The 21,268-nt window shown below is 34.1% G+C and overlaps 5 protein-coding genes across 6 annotated transcripts; 2 read left to right on the top strand and 3 right to left on the bottom strand.

Annotated features, from left to right (window-relative positions):
* LOC133299179 (pyruvate kinase isozyme A, chloroplastic-like) lies at window positions 1-3,880 on the top strand. Its single transcript, XM_061498621.1, has 7 exons — window positions 1-552; window positions 699-786; window positions 900-1,090; window positions 1,296-1,414; window positions 2,834-3,077; window positions 3,175-3,409; window positions 3,524-3,880. Exons 1-7 carry the CDS (start codon window positions 1-3, stop codon window positions 3,850-3,852), a joined length of 1,758 nt encoding a protein of 585 aa, XP_061354605.1. The 3' UTR covers window positions 3,853-3,880.
* Window positions 3,881-6,450: 2,570 nt separating this feature from the next.
* On the top strand, window positions 6,451-9,569 carry LOC133299100 (uncharacterized). Its single transcript, XM_061498525.1, has 4 exons — window positions 6,451-6,871; window positions 7,422-7,651; window positions 8,132-8,239; window positions 9,233-9,569. The coding sequence occupies exons 1-4, from the start codon at window positions 6,670-6,672 to the stop codon at window positions 9,353-9,355; spliced, it is 663 nt and encodes a 220-aa protein (XP_061354509.1). The 5' UTR covers window positions 6,451-6,669; the 3' UTR covers window positions 9,356-9,569.
* A 1,385-nt stretch (window positions 9,570-10,954) lies between these two features.
* On the bottom strand, window positions 10,955-12,873 carry LOC133299144 (uncharacterized). Of its 2 annotated transcripts, none has more exons than XM_061498584.1 (2): window positions 12,701-12,873; window positions 10,955-12,011 (listed from the first exon to the last, which is right to left on the bottom strand). In XM_061498584.1, exon 2 carries the CDS (start codon window positions 11,986-11,988, stop codon window positions 11,575-11,577), a length of 414 nt encoding a protein of 137 aa, XP_061354568.1. In that variant the 5' UTR covers window positions 11,989-12,011; window positions 12,701-12,873; the 3' UTR covers window positions 10,955-11,574. The 2 variants fall into 2 exon arrangements, with proteins under 2 accessions (XP_061354568.1, XP_061354567.1); XM_061498583.1 differs by having other exon boundaries at window positions 10,955-12,001.
* A 1,101-nt stretch (window positions 12,874-13,974) lies between these two features.
* Window positions 13,975-16,616, bottom strand: LOC133299049 (protein SHORT HYPOCOTYL IN WHITE LIGHT 1). Its single transcript, XM_061498449.1, has 4 exons — window positions 16,141-16,616; window positions 15,885-16,064; window positions 15,438-15,503; window positions 13,975-14,406 (listed from the first exon to the last, which is right to left on the bottom strand). The coding sequence occupies exons 1-4, from the start codon at window positions 16,300-16,302 to the stop codon at window positions 14,251-14,253; spliced, it is 564 nt and encodes a 187-aa protein (XP_061354433.1). The 5' UTR covers window positions 16,303-16,616; the 3' UTR covers window positions 13,975-14,250.
* Window positions 16,617-16,760: 144 nt separating this feature from the next.
* LOC133299048 (probable zinc metallopeptidase EGY3, chloroplastic) lies at window positions 16,761-20,620 on the bottom strand. Its single transcript, XM_061498448.1, has 6 exons — window positions 19,952-20,620; window positions 19,393-19,590; window positions 18,993-19,217; window positions 18,311-18,549; window positions 17,693-17,847; window positions 16,761-17,256 (listed from the first exon to the last, which is right to left on the bottom strand). Exons 1-6 carry the CDS (start codon window positions 20,489-20,491, stop codon window positions 16,901-16,903), a joined length of 1,713 nt encoding a protein of 570 aa, XP_061354432.1. The 5' UTR covers window positions 20,492-20,620; the 3' UTR covers window positions 16,761-16,900.
* Window positions 20,621-21,268: the final 648 nt, after the last annotated feature.

The raw sequence follows: 21,268 nt of genomic DNA, 5'->3' as shown, positions 1-21,268 counted from the left end.
ATGGCTGCAGCAGCAGCTGGCGATCTACGTCTTGTTTTCAAATTTACTGTAGCGGGAAACACACGAGTTGATTTGAGAAATGGGGTTTTTGGCACCCCATTTTTGAATCGAGGGCTTTGTTGTAACAGAGAGAATTGGAAGGGAACTATTGGGGATGGGGTTAAGGTTTGTGCAGCTGTGCAAGTGGGTTTGGAGGAAGGATCAAAGAGCAAGGTTTATCCAAGCTGTTTGGAGGGGAATTTTGGGTTGGATGTGGTTTCAGAAGGGTATTTGAGAGAGAAAGGGTTTATGGGGTTAAGGAAGACAAAGCTCGTGTGCACAATTGGTCCCGCATGCTGCTCACTGGAGGATTTAGAGAATTTGGCATTGGGAGGAATGAACGTTGCCAGGCTCAACATGTGCCATGGCACTAGGGAGTGGCACCGTGATGTCATTAGAAAGATTAACAAGTTGAATGAGGAAAAATGTTTCTCTGTTTCTGTAATGATTGATACTGAGGGTAGTCAGATTCATCTTGTTGATCATGGGGCTCCTTCATCTGCTAAAGTAGAGGTAGGTTTAACTTTAGCACGTGTATCTACCACTTATTGTAGATTTTACTCCCATTAGTTTGGGAAAAGTATGTATTACAATTTGCCCAATTGAATTTAGAAGCATGCAACACTCTTGACTAATGTCTGCTCTTGTTTCAATGTCAGGAAGATTCAATTTGGCGCTTTACTGCCGAACGTTTTGAGGGATCTCGTCCATTTACCGTTCAAGCAAACTATAAAGGTTTTTCTGAAGGTGGTGATATTTTGCTAATTGAGGGAAGAACCAACGCTTCCTTTTTCTTTCACAATTAATTTCTTTTTTGGAACGTTTTGAGGTGAATACTAAACTTAATTAACGATTATCAGGTATTGAAGTGGGTGATGAAGTAGTTATTGATGGTGGAATGGCAAGCTTTGTAGTCGTTGAAAAGACTGAAAATGACTTGCATTGTAAGTGCATAGATCCTGGCCTTTTCCTTCCTGGAGCCAAATTTAGTTTCTGGAGAGATGGAAAGATTGTGGGGAGGGATTACAAGCTTCCCACTCTATCGACAAAGGTCTCTCTCTCTCTCTATATATATATGCTACAGCTTCTATTCTTCAGAACCGAGCATTTAATATTCTTGAGCTTAGCATACTAGATTTTGTATGTGTGAACTATGTTTTCTTTTTAATACATTTCTTTGAATAATAGTTAGGAAACTAAAATCTTTCCCTTATTTTATGTGATCTTCTAATAAATTCAAATTGTTTTATATACAGGATTGGGCAGATATTGATTTTGGTATATCTGAGGGAGTTGACTTTTTTGCCTTATCCTTTGTCAATCGTGCTGATTCTGTTGAGCATCTAAAGAAGTACCTCTCTACCAAATCAACCAAGTAAGAAAGCACAAATTCACGTAAGGGTCAACTATATAATCTATATAACCTATGAATTTAATTTGTGTGCATTGTCAATATAAAAAAGTGTTACACTTTCGTTCAATGATATGTTGCCCCATCATTTAATGAGTTTACGTAAAGAACTAATAGTTTAATAACACAAATTGTGAAACTCAATAAATGATCTGGATACATCATTGGATGATAGTATTAATTTTTTTCAATAATAGGGTATTAATTAAGGGGAAAACTAATATTATGTAACATGATATAACAATTTTTACCTACTCACCCATTGGTTTCCCCACCAGCATTTTTTATTTTGTTTTTATTATATGTATGTGACCCACATGATTTTTGTTTGAGTAGGAAAAATACTTTAGATTATGTTACATGATAGTAGGTTTACCCATTAATTAAACTCATAACCTATTACTACTGTTAAAAAATGTTGGTGTAATTTCTTGAACAGAATGTCATGCTAGTGGCTAATGGCTAGGTATCTATTGTTGGAAATCGACACACACACAAATCGAAAAACGAAAAGAGAAAGGGAAGAGAGAAATCGACACAGTGATTTACCTTTGTTTACCAAATGTAGGCTACGTCCAGCTTGTCTGTACTGTATTCATCTCATCGCCACTCATTACAAGTCACTCGAATTTACAAGGGAATATAAATAGGATTTAGAAACCCTAACTGCAATTATTCATGGGTCCAAGCCCAAACTATTAAGAAAAATAGAATTACAATAAGTCAGAGACTTACAACAGTACCAAACCTATGCCCCCCTCCCACACCGCCGAGGCGGCTTTTCCGGACCCAAGCGGGACCCCAGTTGTCTTTCTGCTGACCCCACCAATAAGAGCCCTTATCAGTATGCGAAGTATGAGCTATATTCAACGTTGTCAAGATGGAGAGATAAGATCCATTGATTTTCGTGTTCCCTTTTAATTGCTATGACGACACCCTACTGTGCATTACTCGTCATTCATCATGATGGGCGTATCCATGTCACAATATGTCATTATCAACCTAGGTGTTTCATTTTTTCATCTTCTATTTGATATCATATTGGTTGCAACTGTTACAAGCCTCATAAGATTGAGGGTTTCATAATCTTGTAAGAAACTGGCATGTTCAGCACTATTTCTTGGTTATGATTGCACCTACTGTGATTTAAGAAGTGGATAGATCATTATTAATATTGGTGATCAGCTTCCTTTCTGTCATTGCTGCTTGATAGTTCTGTTGATAACTGCATATTTATTCAATAGTTAATTGCCCCAAGTTGTCTAAACACGAGTCTCCTTTCTACTATAAAAATGTTTTTTTCTTTCAAAATCATATTTTTTGCAGGAATTTTCATAATATCTTCTGACTTGGAATATCATGAATGGTAAATGGTCGTTGCAGATCCATAAAAGTATTGGCAAAGATAGAGAGCTTGGAATCTCTTCATAATCTGGAAGAAATAGTGCAAGCTTCTGATGGAATCATGGTGGCTCGTGGTGACCTTGGAGTCGAAATACCACTTGAACAGATTCCTGCAGTCCAAGAGGAAATAATTTACATTTGCAGACAACTTAACAAGCCAGTGATTGTAGCTTCTCAGCTTCTTGAGTCAATGATTGAATATCCAACACCAACACGTGCTGAGGTAAAATTAAGTTATACGACCAGAATGACTGTTATCAATTTGGTTGCATTGACAGTATCTTAGGTTGATACGAGAATATTTGCTTTTATGCAATAAGGTAGCAGATGTTTCTGAAGCAGTTCGACAGTATGCTGATTCTTTGATGTTGTCTGGTGAGTCAGCTATTGGATCCTACGGACAAAAAGCTCTGGCAGTACTTGATATGACTAGCAGTAGAATGGAATCGTGGGCTCGTGTGGAAAACAGACAAAGTCTTCTCAATCACCATCAACTTGGAGTATCATTACCTGATCGCACCACTGAGCAGATATGCAGTTGTGCTGTTGAAATGGGTAATTTCATATTCTTCCTGCAACAATTCTGATTAAAAGATTGATCCTGTTGTGAAATCTGCAAAATGGCTCGAAAGTGGTGATTAAAATATAATTATTTGTGCATGTGTGCAGCCAACAACCTTGGCGTGGATGCCATCTTTGTATACACAAAGCATGGACACATGGCATCACTCCTATCACGCAACCGTCCAAATTCTCCCATATTTGCTTTCACCAATGATGAAAGTACACGTATGGCTCTGAATTTGCAATGGGGTGTTGTAGCCGTCCATGTTGATTTGTCAGATGATGCAGAATCTAACATATCAAAATCCATTGGATTTATGAAATCTAAAGGATTGATCACCCAAGGAGATGATGTTTTAGTGGTATCAGATGTTCCCCCAACACGAGCAACCCCGATGGCTTTCCAGTCAATTCAGGTAAAGACCATTATCTAGAATTCAAAGCAGCAAATATCACCTATGCCATTGCCATTGCAGGGACACCTGTCTGTCTATTTTCTAGGCTTGGCGGGTAGTATATTGTAAGATTCTATATGAAAGACTCATTTTTAGTACTACTTTCAATTTTATTTTGACTCAAGAACCGATTTTTGAGTGGTGAAGTATTAATTATTTACACAATCTAACATAAAGGCGGCATGAAAGAGAAGTTATAACTTATAATTCAGAAACTGCTTGCTAGTCCACAATTGAAAGCATGACGGTGGAAAGTCAAGTCAGTGATACAATTGAAATTGTCTTGCACTTGCTTTGCTAGCACAGACAAATATATGTCGTGAACATTCCTAAATAACTAGAACACACAATATGTTGGCGAGTCAATTATTCAGATGTTGCTAGCCTACATATGAAATTTTCACGGTGGAAAGTTAGGTGAGTCGGTGATACAATTGAATTTGTCTTGCACTTGCTTAGCACAAACAAACTGATAATCACGGTATTTCCATTTTTTCACTTTGCTTTTACTAAGCATGTCATTAACATCTGTTTGAGAAATAAAATGTGGAGGAAATAAAATTCAGTTAGGTATTACACCAAAAGAAAACCAGTTCGGTAAAAAAAAAAAAACACGCATTCTAATTAAATCTGATTGCCAAACAAACATGTGTGCTGCTTTATATCCGATAGATTCTACAGATGCTGGCGTTATATAATAATACCAAACAGAAATATCCAAGAATTTCAAAATATATCCGAAGAATAATAAAACACTTGATGAAGCTAAAAAATTATTAAACATTTGGAAAAGGAATAAGAATAAAATAAATTTAAAATAAGTACTCGTTTAACAATGATAAGAGAATAAGAATGGATATTGCTTTATAGGAACGTACTACACTTTAGTAAGAGGAATAGGCTGAAATTGATTTATACTATCGGAAAGTATAGAAAAAAAAATTTACATGAGAATAATTCTCACGTTATAGAGAGAAGTCATGAGAGCCTGCCATTAAAGGATAAAAAGAAAAAAAATGAGGGAGAATTTTGAAGTGAAATAACATGAGATAATTATCTCATGTAAAATGAAAGTAGTATTTCTCATAAAATTTTTTTAGGATTTTATACTTTTCATATAATATTAGAAGAGAAATTTTCTTACACACTCTTTAATTTTCGTGTTGATATGGGGTTCTACATATGACTTTTTCTAAGTTATGGATTTCACATTATTTTTATCTCTATGACATAAGGAAGTTCATCTCATATAACACATGAGAAATATAAAATCCATAAATTTATTGCATAGATATTTGGTATAATTTGTATTAATTCTTTATTTTGATTTATAAAATTTAAATTCAAATGAATTGCTTTATAAGAGAATTACTTCTTTATTTTAATTCATAATAATATTGGATGCTATATTTATTTATTTATTTTTTGAGTAAACTTAGGGTATCTTCATCCTGTAGGATGAGACTAATCCTTTCATGACTTGAAGCGAAGAGATTTTCATCAATGGCCTTAAAGTGCTTTTTGTAGGAATCAAACCTATGACTTCATCAATCACCAAAGCCCGATCCTTAAGCTACAGTTCAATTACCAACTTAGCTACACATTGAGATTGTTGCTATTTTAATTATGCTGCTAACAATTGAAAGATGATATTAGTTGATGCATAATATCAATTAAATATATTAGTTGATATTTTTGTTTCTATTTAAAATAGATAAATTGTAACCAAAGAAATTAAATAAATAAATATTGCTTGTACCTAATGCAATTATGTCATGTGATCAGAGTCAATTTTTTATAAAGAAATTAGAGCACAGTGAATTTGATTAAAACTAAATGAAATTTTTTAAAAAATTTTTAGTGAAATCACTTCATGTTGTTTAAAATTGACATACACATAATTACTTGATTGTTTCATAATTATATAATTAACTAATACTTATTATAATTGCATTAATCAGTATAATTATGAATTTTAAAGAATAAAAAAAACTTGTGATAGAAGTTATTTTTGAAAGGGAAATACATAAAACAATATCATGTAATAAAAAATTTACTTTCAACTTTTTTTTTATAAAATAATATATATATATATATATAACTTGCACTGGCGGCACATGCAAAAAGTTAATTTTTTTTTGAGTAAAAACATATAAATTTATAATTTTATAATAATATGGAGATAATTGTCAAGAGAAGATAAACCCAACAAACATTTATAGAATATATAAAAAAATAGTCTACCAAAAAAAAAATAGGAAAAATATATTCTGATGTTATAGGAGAGAATTTTTTTCTGCCACACATATATTGATTCGTATTATTTTTTATTTTTTCTATAATGGATAGATTCCCCTCATGATTATCTCTATTACACGAGATAATCGTTTCATGAGATTAATAAAGCCAAAAAAAAAAAAAAAAGACGAAGTAGTGAACTGCGATTTGGATTTATTTTATGAGCAATATAGCATTTCCCAGATTTTTGTGGAAGGAACAGAATATCAGAATTTTGTTACAGAAATGAATTGTCGTTTTCATCATACAAGAAAGCTGAATAATTCCTTTAAAAATTCTTTTTTTTTCTTTTTCTTTTTCAGCCTTTAACCGCAAATGCGCAAGTTCTAGCCATAAATGCCGACCATGTACCGCGCACAATAGCCAACACTCGTCTTCCAATTCTAAACTGCGCTTTTCCGGTTCCTGAGCCTTCCCCCTCTCTCTCTCCAAATTCTGTTTCGTCTTTCTTTCTGGTACAAATGAAGTGGCTCCCCTAAGCTTTTGTGCTTATCAGTTATGGCTTCCATGCAAGTTCTGAAACCCACCCTCCCTTCACTTTCACTTTCTCAATCCAATTTTCACAGGAAATCAACTTGTAATTCCTCACCCTCCTATTTTCTGAAAAGGATGCCAAAGTTACAAACTTTCGGTGTTTCTAAATCTTGTACTAAGTTCAGGGTCTGCTGTCGAGCTCAAAATACCGAAAACCAAAAGAATGGCAAGTTTTTTATTTTTTTATTTTTTATATCTGTTTTTTAGTTTTCTTTTCTTGCGTTATTTAATATTGATACCAAAAAGCTTTATATTTTGTTAATATTTTTTTGTTTCTTCTTCCTGTATTTTCAACAGCTTCAACTTTCATTTCATTATTGTTTATCTTAAAAATGATAGTTTTGATATCAGATATACATTATAGACCGCTTATGATTGATATTCTCTAAAATGAAGCTTGATAGGTGTGTTTCCTTTGCTTGGATAATATTTCCCCCAAGATCAAACAAAGAGGTCCTTACTGTCTATAATACAATTTATGATGTTTGGCCTTTCATGTTTTGCTAGTGGCTACTTAGAAAAACTGTAATTTATTTTGTTTTGGCCATATTTGTAAATATTTGTGGTAGTGATTCAGATTATCTAACTGATGTATCTTTTTAGGGGGGGGGGGGGGGGATTCCTCTTTGTATTCCCTTCAACAAATTGCTGGTTAAAGAGAACATAGAGTGACTAACTTCTCATGTTGGTGACTCAAACTGCAATTGTATTTTCAGGAGAAGAACCTCCAGAATCGTTATTTTTGAAGGAATTGAAGAGGAGGGGTATGACCCCTACGTCGTTGCTCGAAGATTACAAGAAAAGCAACTATGGACTTGATGAAGAGATATATTTGAATGATGAAGATAGACGCTTCCCCAACAGAAATTCTGTCTCAACCAATGTTGAAAGGAGTCTAGACAATCAAAGGGAGCGATCTGTGGCACTGAACAGTGAAGGTCTTGAGGTTGGTTCTTTGTCTTGACATCTCTTAGACAATTTTCAAATATCAGTAACTTTGTTTCAGAGGTTTTATTACCAGTAGTTTGTTTCTACTAATCCATCATGCATTCCATTGTGGGTACAACAGAGCTCAGTTATAATTGGTAACAAGGAAAGTTTCATTCATTGTCATACCTGAAACACTTGTATACTGTTTTATGTGTCATCAAGTATAGCAGTAGTTATAGGTTTGTATTTCGTTGATGAGTAACACCAGTAACTAGATCAATAATTTTTCAAATCTGGAGAAAGCAATGTCGAGCAAGTACTCCTTTGTGGTAATGATGATGATGAATTGATGATGACAAATATGAGGCATATGTAAAGTCAGTGTTGATATTATTGCATATTCTTTTGCATTGAATATTTATATTATTGACAGTGCTAGTAGCAGTTGTAGCACTGCATAACATAAAAGTGAACTTTATGTATTTATCTATTTCAGGGCTTGGTCCCTCGGGCTAAACTTTTGTTGACGATTGGAGGAACATTTTTCTTGGGATTTTGGCCATTGATCCTCATAACTGTTGCATCTTTTTCTGCACTCTACTTCGTAAGCTATTTTCCTTTGAATTGAAGTTTACAAGTTTTTCTTTTTATTTGTCCTATCAGAGCATATTTATTGCACGTTAAGTGACGTATATATTATCTTAGCTATCTTATTTGTACTATGATACCATGTTTTTTTCTTTCAAGTATTAAGTTGCTTCTTGTTAAACAACATAAAAATTTGGTGCACAGAACATGACCACCGGAGTTTAAATTGGCAAACTATATTTGCAAAGATGACATGTTTAAATCAATAGTGTCAACTTCCACTTTCGATTTTTATTTAGAACTGAGGTCATTGATTAATAGTTTAGTACTTAAGTGATATTTGTAATTGGTGCACTCCTCTCTTTCCCTTTTTCAGTTTTTCTATTTTAATTTGCTTCACTAGGCCGTGTTAATTGTTATAGTCCACAATCAATGTTGTAACTAACAAAACTCACATTTTACTGAGAATAATTTTGCATCAAATTTTGGGAGCAGCTAGAAGATTTCATAATTTTCTACATTTTCCTCGTGTTCCCTGTGGTTTTGTATTTTAATACTAGGCCACAAATTTTATATGGCATGACTTCACTGTATGACATATTTTAAGAGATAACTCCAATATCCATGAAGTTGAATTGTTAAACATTTATTGTTTGTTGGTTATATTTAAAAGACGTCTAAACATTTATTATAAATACTTCACAACATGACTCGGATACCATATCCATTAGGGTATCATTGCAACTGTGAATTGATGATTTTAAAGAAGGGAAATTATACTTTTATCTTACATAAGATTTATCTCTCATGTTACACTCAGATGTACTTCTTTTTTTTCTTCTTTTTTCTTTTTTTTTTTAAAAATTGGTAGGCTCCATTTTATTTATCTCATAATATAAGATAATTTCTCTACTACTACATAGGAGAAGTAAAACCTTTTAAGGAAATATATTTCTTGTACATTTATGTCATGATGACTTTGACCAATTTTCTTTAATGTCTATTGCAGTATTTGGGGCCAACATTTGTCCACGATGCAAGCAGTTCACATTTATCACCTCCCCAGTATGTGGACCCTTATGAACTACTGGAAGATGAAAGGATATCACAGATGGCACCTCGGCTAAATTAGTGGCAACATTTTACATGCTTAGCTCTAGTAGGAATGCTGCTGCATAAATATATGTTTCCTTAGCCTCCGTTGATTTATTTCATTTTGTAATATATCACCCACGAAGAACTTTGTTATTGATTTTGCTTTGCATTCATCTCCATTGACTCAATTCTCAAGATCCGTCCTTTCCATTTTGCGCATATTATATAATTTAAATAAGATGAAAGCCCATTAGGAGCAGCATTAGTTTTATATATATATATATATATATATGAATGCATATATTTGACAACTAACGAAGGTTTTACACCTTCAGGACGATGCGTGTGATGAAATGTTACTTACTGAGCATCTTAACCTCCAATGCACCGACAAGTGATTTTAAAATAAATTTATGTGTGGGACATGACACGTTTCAACATGCGCTCAATATTTTGGCACCGTGATTAACGCTCTGACACGTTTTTTTGACACGCGGTCAATTTTTTCTGACACGTGGTCAACGTTTTGACACGCATCCGACATTTTTTTTTTAAGGTCTAAATTTTTGCTTTATTAATTAAAAATGAAAAATTAATTTATAAGTCAACTTTTTTCTCTTCTGGAATTTGACATAAAAAATTAACATGGTATGAAAAATTACTTTTGCTTTATATTTATGTTATAAAATTTAAATATTTAATTGGTTATATGACTTATTGTGAATTATTTTATGTATTAAATATAAATTATATTATATATATTAAAAATATTTTTTAATATCAAAATGTGTCCTAACATGTTGAAATATGACATTTTTTAGAATTAACGTGTCGGCGTGTCATATCGTGTCGTATCCCATGTCGGTGCATCATAGATCTTAACAAGAAAAAGAAAACTATCAGGAGCAAGCTATTTATGTTCGATGGTCATACTTTGAGTCGAATTCTAAATGATCATAAACTGCTCCAAAGAAATTTCTGTGACCATGAATTATTTGTATGAAGTCTATATTAATCCTCTAACAAAGACTTCTCAGGCCTAGCAGCGTGCATGAATGAACAAGGTATCAGATAAATATTTGATAATGAATTACTTTTATAAATTATGTCTAGATTCATAACAAGGTATCAAACAATGTATTTGTTCTGGATAGCTCACTTACGTAGGCCCAACCGCTGCTGGGCCCAGTCTAAAAAGCCCACTTCTAGAAGACAACATAGGATTATCCTTCTCCCCCATGTACATGGCTGCCTATGCACACTGGCAGGGGTTCAGCATGCCTAGCCTTTTCAGGCTGGTGGGGGTTCAGGCTAGGCTGGCTAGGTTCACTGGGGCTCCCATTCTAAATACCCCCTCTCACATTGAGGATGGGGCTTCGGCTCCTCCATTCCCAGCCACTTCCACACCCCCCCTTAATTCACACCATGGGAAGCTCCACTAGTGCTTTGGTCTCTACCAAAGCCACTATGGACACCCCCTATATCAATATACTTCACCCTCCATGGGTCACATTTTATATACACCAATATTACAGTATTCAAAGGAACAAACCAGTAAGACTCAACTAGGCGTGAAAGAAAACAGAATGCAAGAACAATACAGATTGTTTGAATTAGATTTTATAAATCATGTCCAGATTCATAACAAGGTATCAGACAATGTTTTCAAAGGAACAAACCAGTAAGACTCAACTTGGCGTGAAAGAAAACAGAATGCAAGAACAATCTGATATAGATTCTAGTATTCATTTCCTTGGTCATTCTCATCCTGATTCTCAGGTGAGGCATACACGAGGTCAAACTCGTGGTCAATGCGCTCGAAGACTTCAGCCATTCTGATACTAGTGGAGTTTGAAACCATATAAACTGCCATCTGCACCTTAGCAAGGTCACCCCAGGAACAACTCTTCAAACCAGCAGGGCACCAACAGACTAAATGGTCCCCTTGCTCTTGATGGTGACAGCAACAACATTCCCATCTTTGGTTTCTTGCCATAATCAAGAGAAGGGAACTTGTGCCACCACCAACGCAATTGAAAACCAAGAAGCCTTGGAGGCCAGTGCAGTTGTCAGCAATTTTTCATCTAAAGAATGCATTCTATCACAACAACAAAATAAATAAAATAAAATAAAATAAAAAACATTGCCTTCCTTTAGGCATAGTGAAAAATTTGCTTAAACAAAGGTAGGTTTATCTGAAACAAGCTATAGACTTGACAGGGTAAATTTTGCAGTAAGTCAAAGTGCACATCACTTTTACAGAATCGGAGGGAACATGCGTGATTGGGGAGATATTACATACTCCTGGATATACTTCTTAGAATTACTTGGGTCAAGAATCCAATGAATCTCACTCATGTTTGGCGTCTCAACAAAGGACATAGTAAACTCTCCTATCTTCTCAATCTTCCCTCTCTTGCCTGCCCTTAGTATAAGGTTGTTGCGCTGGTAGGAAAAGATGCCATTTGTCAGATAAATTATGTCTCCTGGTTCAAAAGCATTACACTCATCTCCCCAAAGCTGAAAATGAACAGCTGCTGTCTCATCAGCTACAAGCGCCAAGCACATCTTATTTTGCCCTTCTAGTGTTGTCCTGCCTTTCTCTAGAAGTATAAATTTAGTGTCAATGTTGTTTTGAGCTGCAGGCACAACGTCTTTGAGAAGAATCATTTTTTATATGTTCCTGCAAGATCCTGCATTTTATTATACAGAACATGTAATAAAATTCAAAGCTTTTGATTTAGTATGGAACAATCATGTAATGGGTGTCTCAGCTATAGAAGAGGAAGACACTAGTGTAGTCCTTCACGAGTGTTTTTGAAAGAAAATTTAGAAATCTAAGAAAAATAAAATTGAAATGAAGGAAATTAAAATGCAGTAATTGGAGGACCCCCAAATAATCCTACGTATGCCATCCTACTGACATTCTGCTGGAATTTTCTAGAAAGAATCCTAGAAAATTAGGATTTAAAGGAGAAAAAAAATCGTTTCCAATCTAATAGCATTCACGCGTAAAATTGCTTTAAATAATTATTATCATTATTTTCACTTGGACACTCAAATAGTTAAAAATCTAACCAAAAGGAGGCATGCAGTGCATCAAATTTCAAGCATCTTGACAACCAGTGGAAGAGAAACAAAATTAGGCACAGCCAATGTCACAAGATGCAAACATGTTCTACCAAATCCTGAGATGAACATTCAAACCCACAGCATAATCTAAAACATAAAATCAATTTAATTTTTTATTCTTTTATGAAATCAAATTAACTTTAACATGGACAGGAGAGAATACAAGCTATGGTTTGGTTCTAAAAGGAAAACAGTTTAACATGGTTCTAATTTGAATGCTCTGTGAACCTACAAGCAGAAGACTGCGTACCTGGTGCGGCAGTGATGTTGGATTGACTGTTACAGAACAACGACGGAGAGATTAAATTTCGCAATTGCGAGAATTCGGGAATAATAGTATATGAACTTGAGTAAATATTCGGGAACCTACCCAAGAAGGAAATTTTTTTCTTTTTTTTCTTTTTTTTTTTTCTGGGAAGAAGAAAATTTTAACCTAACCTAACAAATGACGGGATCCAAACCTAAGAAGAAATTAAAAAAAAAAAAAAAAAAACTAAAGGTCACCACCGTCAACAATTATTTAATTTAAAAAATATTAGAAAAAATCTTTTACTAAAGAAGGGCCCCTTTTAAAATGAAATTGAATTTAACATTGGATTTTGTACAAGATTAACGTTTGTCATTTTTTTTTTTTGGTAAGTTAAAGTTTGTCATTTTAAATAATATAATTTTGTACTATTTTTAATAAAATTATGTCATTTTGTTGTGTTTTTTCATTTTCTTTGATTTATAAAATTAGAAATAAAAAAATTTAAAAACACACCAAAATGTCATAATTTTGTGTCATTTAAAATAATATATATATTTTTCCTTAAATTAATTGCATAAACTACTAATAAATTTTAAAAAATATTTATTTTCTTAATGATATAATGAATTCGAACATGTAAAATTATTTATAAAAACTGAATCAAGATAATTTAATTTTAATTTGATGAGATCACTCCCACTCTACGTGTAATCAAAACTCAACTCATTGTTATTTAGAAAATAAACAAGTTTGAGTTAGTTAACTTTAATTAATTAATAATTCGTTTTTTTTTTAATTTTTAGTATTTTTTATTTTTTTCATAAGATAGAACATATGTAACAATAAGAAATTCTTAATTTATTAATATGTAAACTAACATAATAAAAAAATATGAACATCATAAAATAAATAAACAATTACTAATAAAAAAAAGGCATATCTTAAAAACGACAAAGCATACTTCACAAATACTTCTCTAAAATCAAGTCGCAATTCTTCATTGAAAGATTTTAATACGACAATTGCCTTGTACAGTATTAAAACTAAACGTATTATTTTCTCAAACGATCTAAACACATGCAGATGTTAATATAGGAAAATGAGAAGATAAAAAAGCATAATTTCTCCTACGCGGAACTTGAGATACTTCAATGACAATAGGTCAAGTTTGTCACTTTCTTTTATTTTAAATTCTTTTTCCTTGGTAATTTTTATTATCATTTATTGTTTTTTTTTTCAATTAGGAAAAAAAAAAACTCGGACAAAATTGAGTGTACTAAATCATGAATGGGTTTCGGTACATACACTTGACTTGAGCCATCAATTTTCTTGCTTCTAAACGTTTTCTACACCATAAATACCTTACAGGAATCTTGTTCCGCAGCTACTTTGTTACACAACCAGTCAGAATTGCAGCAAGGAATGCTTACAGTAGCAGTGTAAAGGTTTTTTTTTTTTTTTTTTTTTTTCCTTTAGTTCCTGTTTTATTACCTTAATTTAACTTCCCTAACTTTAACGGGGCATGTCTTCAGAATGAGTCAATGAACAATTCAAGTCACAGGCTGCGCACCATTCCATGCATTGTGCTCTACATCAAATTCATCCATCTTTTGGTTTCGGCTTTCTTGTAAAAAACTAACACCAGACCATATCCCACGGATTAATAAGATGCTTACAAACACTACACTTCCAAGTGTGCATACCACCTGCATTGAATTATACTAAATATATCAGTACCAAAATGTTTAAGGTGAGTAGAACAAGTTCAGAAGAAATCGGTGAATAGCTGCTCCAGGTACTACAAAGCCAAAATCTTTAGCAACTAAAACTCAAGAATAAGAATAGATGTATTTTTCACTCCATGCCAAAAATCAATTGGCAAAATTCATCACCATTACACTTTAACAAATCCTGCCTGCATAAAATAAACTGATGCCACATATTAGATATCAATTTTGCACTGAGATCTCTGAACCGTTGGTCTTTCACCTTGTCATATTTCTAAGAAAATGTTGTTTAACAAAAACAATCTGAAAGTGTGACAAAAGCTTCAACAAAGTCAAGCACTTAGATTTTTCACAGTTCTTTATGGAAATCAAGTAAAGTGCAACATAAACAACAATCAAATCCAAATTCAGTTCAATAATGTATTATGTACCCAAATGTTGCCTGGAGAAAAACTTCATAAGGATATGCTACAAGTTTTTTTCTTGTGGTTAGGACCTTGACTTGCTGTGATTAAAAGGCTATCCCCAACCCCATATTTTAGGGTGGGCATTGGAGCAAAAGGGCGCGAATGAATTGAGTTATTCTGACCTATTCAAGCTTGATTTGTCAAAGCGAAGCTTAAGCTTTATTTGCTTGACATTAAAAGCTTATGAATAACTCACTGTGAGTGTGCGTGCTTGACCTATTTCGTGTTCTGTATGGCGCTTTGAAAGTAGTAACCAAAGGTCATGAAGAACCTTTTTCTGCTCAGCAATAAAAGCTAGGAGAACTAAGGTTAAAAACAGCTAAACAGGTAAAACTCCACAATGCTATCAGTACAGAATGCAAAAAACTCCTAACTATAATCATGCAGGTCTCCAAAAGTATCATTAAATGCCCAAAAGAAATAAAGCCTGTCGTAAGCATAAAATATGCTAAAGGTTGGATTTTTTTTCTTTTCTTCTAGAAATGGCATTCAGTAATGATGTTAACAATGTTCATGCCCATTGTAAATGAATGAAAACAATACCTCAAGAAATGCCTTCAAAATCCACAAGCATGCCAGCACAAGGACCCCATTTACAGAAAATCCCACCTGTAATAGAAGTGATGTTTAATCCCCCGAAAAATAAAAAATCCGGTAGTGATAATCATAACTTGCAGCTTAGAATCGCCAGATCAGGTGTTTTAAAAACAAAGTAACCAATGACCACGTTATTCAAGTATCTGAATTAACACAAGCATAAATCTTCAGAAGCTGAATACTATGCAAGAGAAGATATACAAATGCACATAATATATTAACTTGCATTACAGAAACCTATTCGACATTTTCCGACGAAAGGTTGAAGTTGGGGGTATATAAGGAACGGAAGAGGGATGATAAAAAAAAAGTGAAGCTATGCATTTTGGAGCATGTAGAATGAAAATCACTTCACACAAATATGTAAATAAGTGAGTATTAAGCTAGTCGTACCAGCTTGGTAGAGATGGGGACAGGGAGAACAGATCGAATTGCTTTTCTCGCTCTCTTTGACACCTTCTTGAACACATTCTGAACGAACCTCACCAATAGATCAAAACTCCGATCCTCATCGTTTTCGTCGTCGTCGTCACTCCACGCGCGAGGGTCATGGATGAAATTACTGCCGCCGCCCTGAAACGAATTCGATTGTAATTATAACAGAAAGCGCGAATCATGAATAGGAAAATCGAATTGATGAAGTGTTCACCTGAGGCTGAGGCTGAGGCTGAGAGAAATTGGAGACACGTTGACTAGAAGCGTGACGAGGAGGAAGGGCGATTCGGCAAGCACGAAAGGAAACAGAATCAAGATTAAGGGAAGAGCGAAAGAACGCAAGAGGAGCTGATTTAACTGTCACTGAGAATGGCATAACTCCCCCTCTCTCAAACAATACACCTAACTACCAAAAGAGCATCGCAAATTTGTTTAAAATTTTAGTGTTCATACGAGTATATATTTAAATTAATACATAGATAAACAATGAAAATACGCTTGATAGTTTTCATGATTCAAAAATTTATACCAATATCATATCTTTAGATAATTAATTTAACTATTTTTTTTTGCATTTCTTGTAAAAAAAATTTCCTACCACATTCAGCAGCGCCACCCTAGACAGAATATGTTCTCATATTAATAAAATTAAATTTGGTCATTCATTCAAAAGAAATATAATAACAGCAGTAGTAATAATAATAAAATTTTAATTTTCCTTATAAGGAGCAGTGGGAAGAAATGCTTGGGAGCTTGTGATTTCCACGCTGGTTTCGACATTTAATGTCATCTGCGATTACGATTACCATTGACCATATTGAATTCTTGATTATGATTATATTATGACAAGGAAACATAGCTCGATCTTCACATAATGATCATTCTAGTTCTAGTGAAAAGATGTAAAATAAATATACATAATTACATTTACAGATATCTAGTGAGACGTCAAATACGTGTGTGTACATAATCATTTACATTTGGCCCCTGAAAAATGGATCACTGAGGAATGGACTGGAGAATGTCCCTCCACCATTAGGGAAAAGTGTGAGAAAGCAGATAAGGCCAAGGACAATACCCCAAGCATATCTGCTTTCTCCAAGAGGGGTGATCTCGTCTTTTGCGGGAATTTCTTCCCCGCCCCTAAAGAAGGTTGCAAACAATCCCCATGCCAAGCACAGAACACTACCACTGAGGCCACCAATACCAAGCAACAATGAAGTGGCGAAAGATAACAGTGCAGCAGTGCTTCTGCCAAACATGGCTTGAGCAATCCGGCCTCCTTCTAGTCTCCCACACGGCAACAAGTTCAAGGAAGTCACCACCATGCCTGTATAACCATTAAATTGTTTAGCCATCTTAATCCAAAGTGGCGTTTTCCAACCACTTTCTCACCTAATAAATAGAATGTAAAACCAAAATCTGCTATTACCATTCTCCTACAAGTTCAGGCTAACTAACATACAGGGCTAAAATTTGGCAAGGAAAAACTTTTAAAAAGTCAAAGCTGTAACTTAAGTGTTGGCATCTAAATCGTTCTAGATATTAATAATTTAATATCAGAAATAATTGCTAGTTTCCCTAGAAGTGAAAACTGTTGAATCATCCAATTTAACCATATTCATGAACATTTGCCATAATCGGTCAAACAAGTAACCTGGATATTTAAAAACTATTAGATCTTAGGTTCCAAAACATGTAGACTTGCATACTGGATCATTCTTTTCAAAAAGTGAAGACAAGGATAGAAATCACAACAAACCCACCTAAAAGCCCAGCAAACGCAAGCGGATCAACAGGAACTCCAACACCTTCCACGGCATAAGGCAACACATTTCCAAGATCATCCGTGTAAGGCCCAATAACTAATTGGATGAAAGAAAGCAAGGGGTTGTTATAGAAAAATTGAGGCCGTATATACCTGCAAGTAAATAAGCACTAGAAAGTCATAATCATGAGAAATGATGTCCATGGAGTATGTTGGCCGTATAATTGCTGTAATGCATCGAACTCATATGGCCAATATGAGGCAACAATGTCCACTGAACATGCTGGCCATATTATATTATTATTGCTGTAAATTGTAATGCATAGAACTCGTATGACCAATGTTATACCGCAATATATCTCAGTTTAGCCTTCTTAAATTTATTCAGCATTGACTATATGCCATTTTCAACTTATACTCAGGTAATATTTTTCATAACCATGTAATTCTTGACCTCGTATCATAGGCCTTTTGTATAAAGCTATTTGTTGATCATAAAGTTGTGGTTCCAGCAAACAATTTTTCACTTAATAATTAATCAAGTTTAGTTTCCTTTCCTTTTCTTCTTGACCCAAAAAAAAAAACCTTCAGAAGGTACTATATATACACTACTCACAATGCGTTATCGCCCCCATTAAAGCTTCCATCAGCTATAAAGGCAGCAACAGCAAGCACTAATGAAGTCAAATATGCACTAGCAGTGCGGGCTACAGGAATATCAAAAAGAGCTTTCTTGTTCGGGAGGAGGGATTCATAATTATTCATCACTCCTAAGCACCCAGTCCAATTAGATGGCACCAGAAAAGAAGGGCTGAGTTTAACACCATAACGAGCTGCTGTTACCCTGGTGGCTATCTACACAATGAAAACAACATAGCCATAGAATAAATTGAATGTCAAAGATGACTATCATGCATGATATACACTTGTAAAAACAGTGGCCACAAAAATCTTTTGAGATAATTAGCATGAATACACACAGAAACATGCATCATGCTTGTGTCTGGAGGCTGTATATTTAACCACTACACAACCCTAACATAGAAAATTGAGCAACGGCCACTATGTCCCTTAAAGATGATATGCCTATCCAATAAACTACAAAAAACATTATGTACCAAGAGAACTTTTCAGATTTTTTTTTATGCCATTTTTTTGTGCATTTTCTTTCTTATTATAAGATAAACAAGTATTTATCAGTTAAAAGAAGATTATCATTAAGGACATATTAAATCAGAATCAGAACATAATATGGGATAAACTGTCAGGTTTGTTGGAAATCTTGAAATATAACTTACCTCAGAAACTCCCAGAATGGATAAGAACCCACCAAATAGAGGCGCAACATTAGCTAGATAGTCATCAAATGTAGCCCCAGGTTTAAGGAAGAAGCCACTCATCAGAGCAACTGTTCCAAAGGTAGTAACGGATAATGCAATTGCACTAAAATAGCCCAGAGGAGTACTCAGCTTAGTTGACTCAAATTGGAGATCCATTTCTGCTTTGGGTTGGACCATACAAACCTGAATGTACAATTTTTTTTTTCGCAATGACCATTCCAGCAATTGTAAATGTATCAGTGAGAGTTCACGTTGTAGAACTGCGAAAGTGACTACGAAGCTAAGAATTTAAACATTCATATGGTTGGCAGATATAAAATAGGTTGCAAAATTAGATGTCAATATCATAGGAAAGTACCTGTTTGGTAATGTCATTTGTTTTTTCTTCCATGAACCATAAGACAATCTCCCGGCCGGCTGCATCAGAGAGCTTCTTCTCCAACTTGGGGATGACCTCATCAATGGGTCTCCTTAAATTCCCAATGAAAATGCCTCCATCTCCAAATCTTCGAACATCCGTTGCAAAAAACGTGTCAAACCCAAAGCAACTCTTTAACTGCATCACCTCAAATAAGTAACATAATTACAACGTTTATATAAAGACAAAAAGTAGTATAATTTAGGGAAAAATTAACCAATACTACTCTAATTTATTCCAGAATCACTTATGTTTATGTCATTGTGATTTTTTTTTTTACATATGTCCTGATTTGTAAAATGATATATTTTTTATCAGATATACCCACGTGATTTTTTAATTTTTATAAAGCACAGAAGCATGTGATAAAAACAAAACCACCTATGTACCAAAAAAAAAAAAAAAAAAAAAACCACAGATGATTTTAAAACAAACCACGTGTGCCGAACTTTTCCCTATAATTTAATATACAAATTCATAAGAATAATAAATATAATACCTTGTTAAGATCAAGAGCCCTGAAAGTTTCTTCAGCCTTTTGCAGTCTCTCCATTTCGTTGGTCAAATTATTACGCAGTAAGGTGTTAAAAAGAGAGAGAATAGGGTTATCGGTGGATTCCCTGTCAAGGTCCTTAAGCTTCCTATCAGCCCTCTTCTTCTCTAGTTTTATTGCAGCTTCAATAGAAGGGTTGCCCATGAATTTCTTAAACTCCTCGTCCGTTTTCCAATCCATTTCCTGTTCCTGTTCCTGCTCCTGTTGTTTCTTAGTAGAATCTTCATCGTTGCTCGGATTCTCAGGAACATCGGCAACCGTGGTAGAAGGGGAGGAGGAGGAGGAAGAGTCGGTTTCTTGTTGGTCTTTGAGGGAGGACCTGAGGCTGAGGGAAGTGCGTTTGGAGCAGAAAGAAAATGAAAGGTTGGTATTGGTATGGGTATGGGTTTTTGAATGAAGAGGGAAAAGGAAGTTGCTCCTGTTGTTAGTGTTAGTGTTGGCAATGAAAGAAGAATAGGAAAGAAGGGAAAGAGTAGCCATTGCCATGGGAGATGTTGAAAAGAGAACATGATTGGGGATTTGTATAATTGTAGTAGTCGAATCGATGGCCAATTCCAGAAGGTTGGAGAATTTCACATCTGGACAACCAACCAAACCATGTCTATTGTCTAGACACTGCTTGTGTTGTGCTTTCGGATTTTGATCGAGACGCCTATATTTCCATAATAAGTTTTATTTCGATTAAGCACGAGCAATAAAATAAAATAAAATACGGGTGCCAAAAAAATCAAATCAATGGAATCGATCCATAAACACAATCCAACCGCGTCCAACAAATTATATTTTTTATTGGTTTAAGTTTTAACATCCAAATTTTTTTTGTATAATATTACTCTCTATTTGCATAAGAATGAAATATTTTTCTATACTCACGTATAATTGTTGTGGAGTCTACCAAGAAAAAGAAAAAGAAAAAAATAGTAGTTCAATTATTAATGTGACTAAATAAGTGTAGAAAAATATTCCTCTCTTATACAACTTGAGAAAAATATTTTACAATTTTTTTTCTAAATCAATTTCTGTATCACGTTGTTTTTTAAAACCGATTCAATTCGAAAAATCCAACCACTTTACGAGTTGAATTTAGTTTGGGATAGAAAATCAAATTAAACCAAGTCGAACTCATCTTATAAGTGTAAAAAAATGACTTTTTGACCCTTTTACCTTCGTTAATTAATTAATAATTATTTTGTCCCTTATTCAAAATTATCTACTAATCTGCCTCTCTTTAATTGATTAACTTGAAGATTTAATCGATTAAAT

This window comes from Gastrolobium bilobum, unplaced genomic scaffold, assembly GCF_033153095.1.
Source record: "Gastrolobium bilobum isolate Gb01-03AN ecotype WA unplaced genomic scaffold, APGP_CSIRO_Gbil_v1 utg500, whole genome shotgun sequence".
In the NCBI taxonomy this organism is placed as follows: domain Eukaryota; kingdom Viridiplantae; phylum Streptophyta; class Magnoliopsida; order Fabales; family Fabaceae; genus Gastrolobium; species Gastrolobium bilobum.
This window is presented reverse-complemented; position numbering and strand designations above follow the sequence as displayed.

What these genes read in the sequence shown, in the direction of transcription:
- LOC133299179 (XM_061498621.1), top strand. Translation starts at nt 1, where the DNA reads ATGGCTGCAGCAGCAGCTGGCGATCTACGTCTTGTTTTCAAATTTACT. An exon ending in CTATAAAGGTTTTTCTGAAG is followed by an intron (nt 787 to 899) that starts GTGGTGATATTT and finishes AACGATTATCAG; the next exon opens with GTATTGAAGTGGGTGATGAA. An exon ending in TTCCCACTCTATCGACAAAG is followed by an intron (nt 1,091 to 1,295) that starts GTCTCTCTCTCT and finishes TTTTATATACAG; the next exon opens with GATTGGGCAGATATTGATTT.
- LOC133299100 (XM_061498525.1), top strand. Translation starts at nt 6,670, where the DNA reads ATGGCTTCCATGCAAGTTCTGAAACCCACCCTCCCTTCACTTTCACTT. An exon ending in TACCGAAAACCAAAAGAATG is followed by an intron (nt 6,872 to 7,421) that starts GCAAGTTTTTTA and finishes TTGTATTTTCAG; the next exon opens with GAGAAGAACCTCCAGAATCG. An exon ending in CTTTTTCTGCACTCTACTTC is followed by an intron (nt 8,240 to 9,232) that starts GTAAGCTATTTT and finishes TGTCTATTGCAG; the next exon opens with TATTTGGGGCCAACATTTGT.
- LOC133299144 (XM_061498584.1), bottom strand. Translation starts at nt 11,988, where the DNA reads ATGATTCTTCTCAAAGACGTTGTGCCTGCAGCTCAAAACAACATTGAC.
- LOC133299049 (XM_061498449.1), bottom strand. Translation starts at nt 16,302, where the DNA reads ATGCCATTCTCAGTGACAGTTAAATCAGCTCCTCTTGCGTTCTTTCGC. An exon ending in AGCCTCAGCCTCAGCCTCAG is followed by an intron (nt 16,065 to 16,140) that starts GTGAACACTTCA and finishes AATTCGTTTCAG; the next exon opens with GGCGGCGGCAGTAATTTCAT. An exon ending in TCCCCATCTCTACCAAGCTG is followed by an intron (nt 15,504 to 15,884) that starts GTACGACTAGCT and finishes CTTCTATTACAG; the next exon opens with GTGGGATTTTCTGTAAATGG.
- LOC133299048 (XM_061498448.1), bottom strand. Translation starts at nt 20,491, where the DNA reads ATGGCAATGGCTACTCTTTCCCTTCTTTCCTATTCTTCTTTCATTGCC. An exon ending in GGGCTCTTGATCTTAACAAG is followed by an intron (nt 19,591 to 19,951) that starts GTATTATATTTA and finishes GAGGTGATGCAG; the next exon opens with TTAAAGAGTTGCTTTGGGTT. An exon ending in AATGGGGGCGATAACGCATT is followed by an intron (nt 17,848 to 18,310) that starts GTGAGTAGTGTA and finishes ATTTACTTGCAG; the next exon opens with GTATATACGGCCTCAATTTT.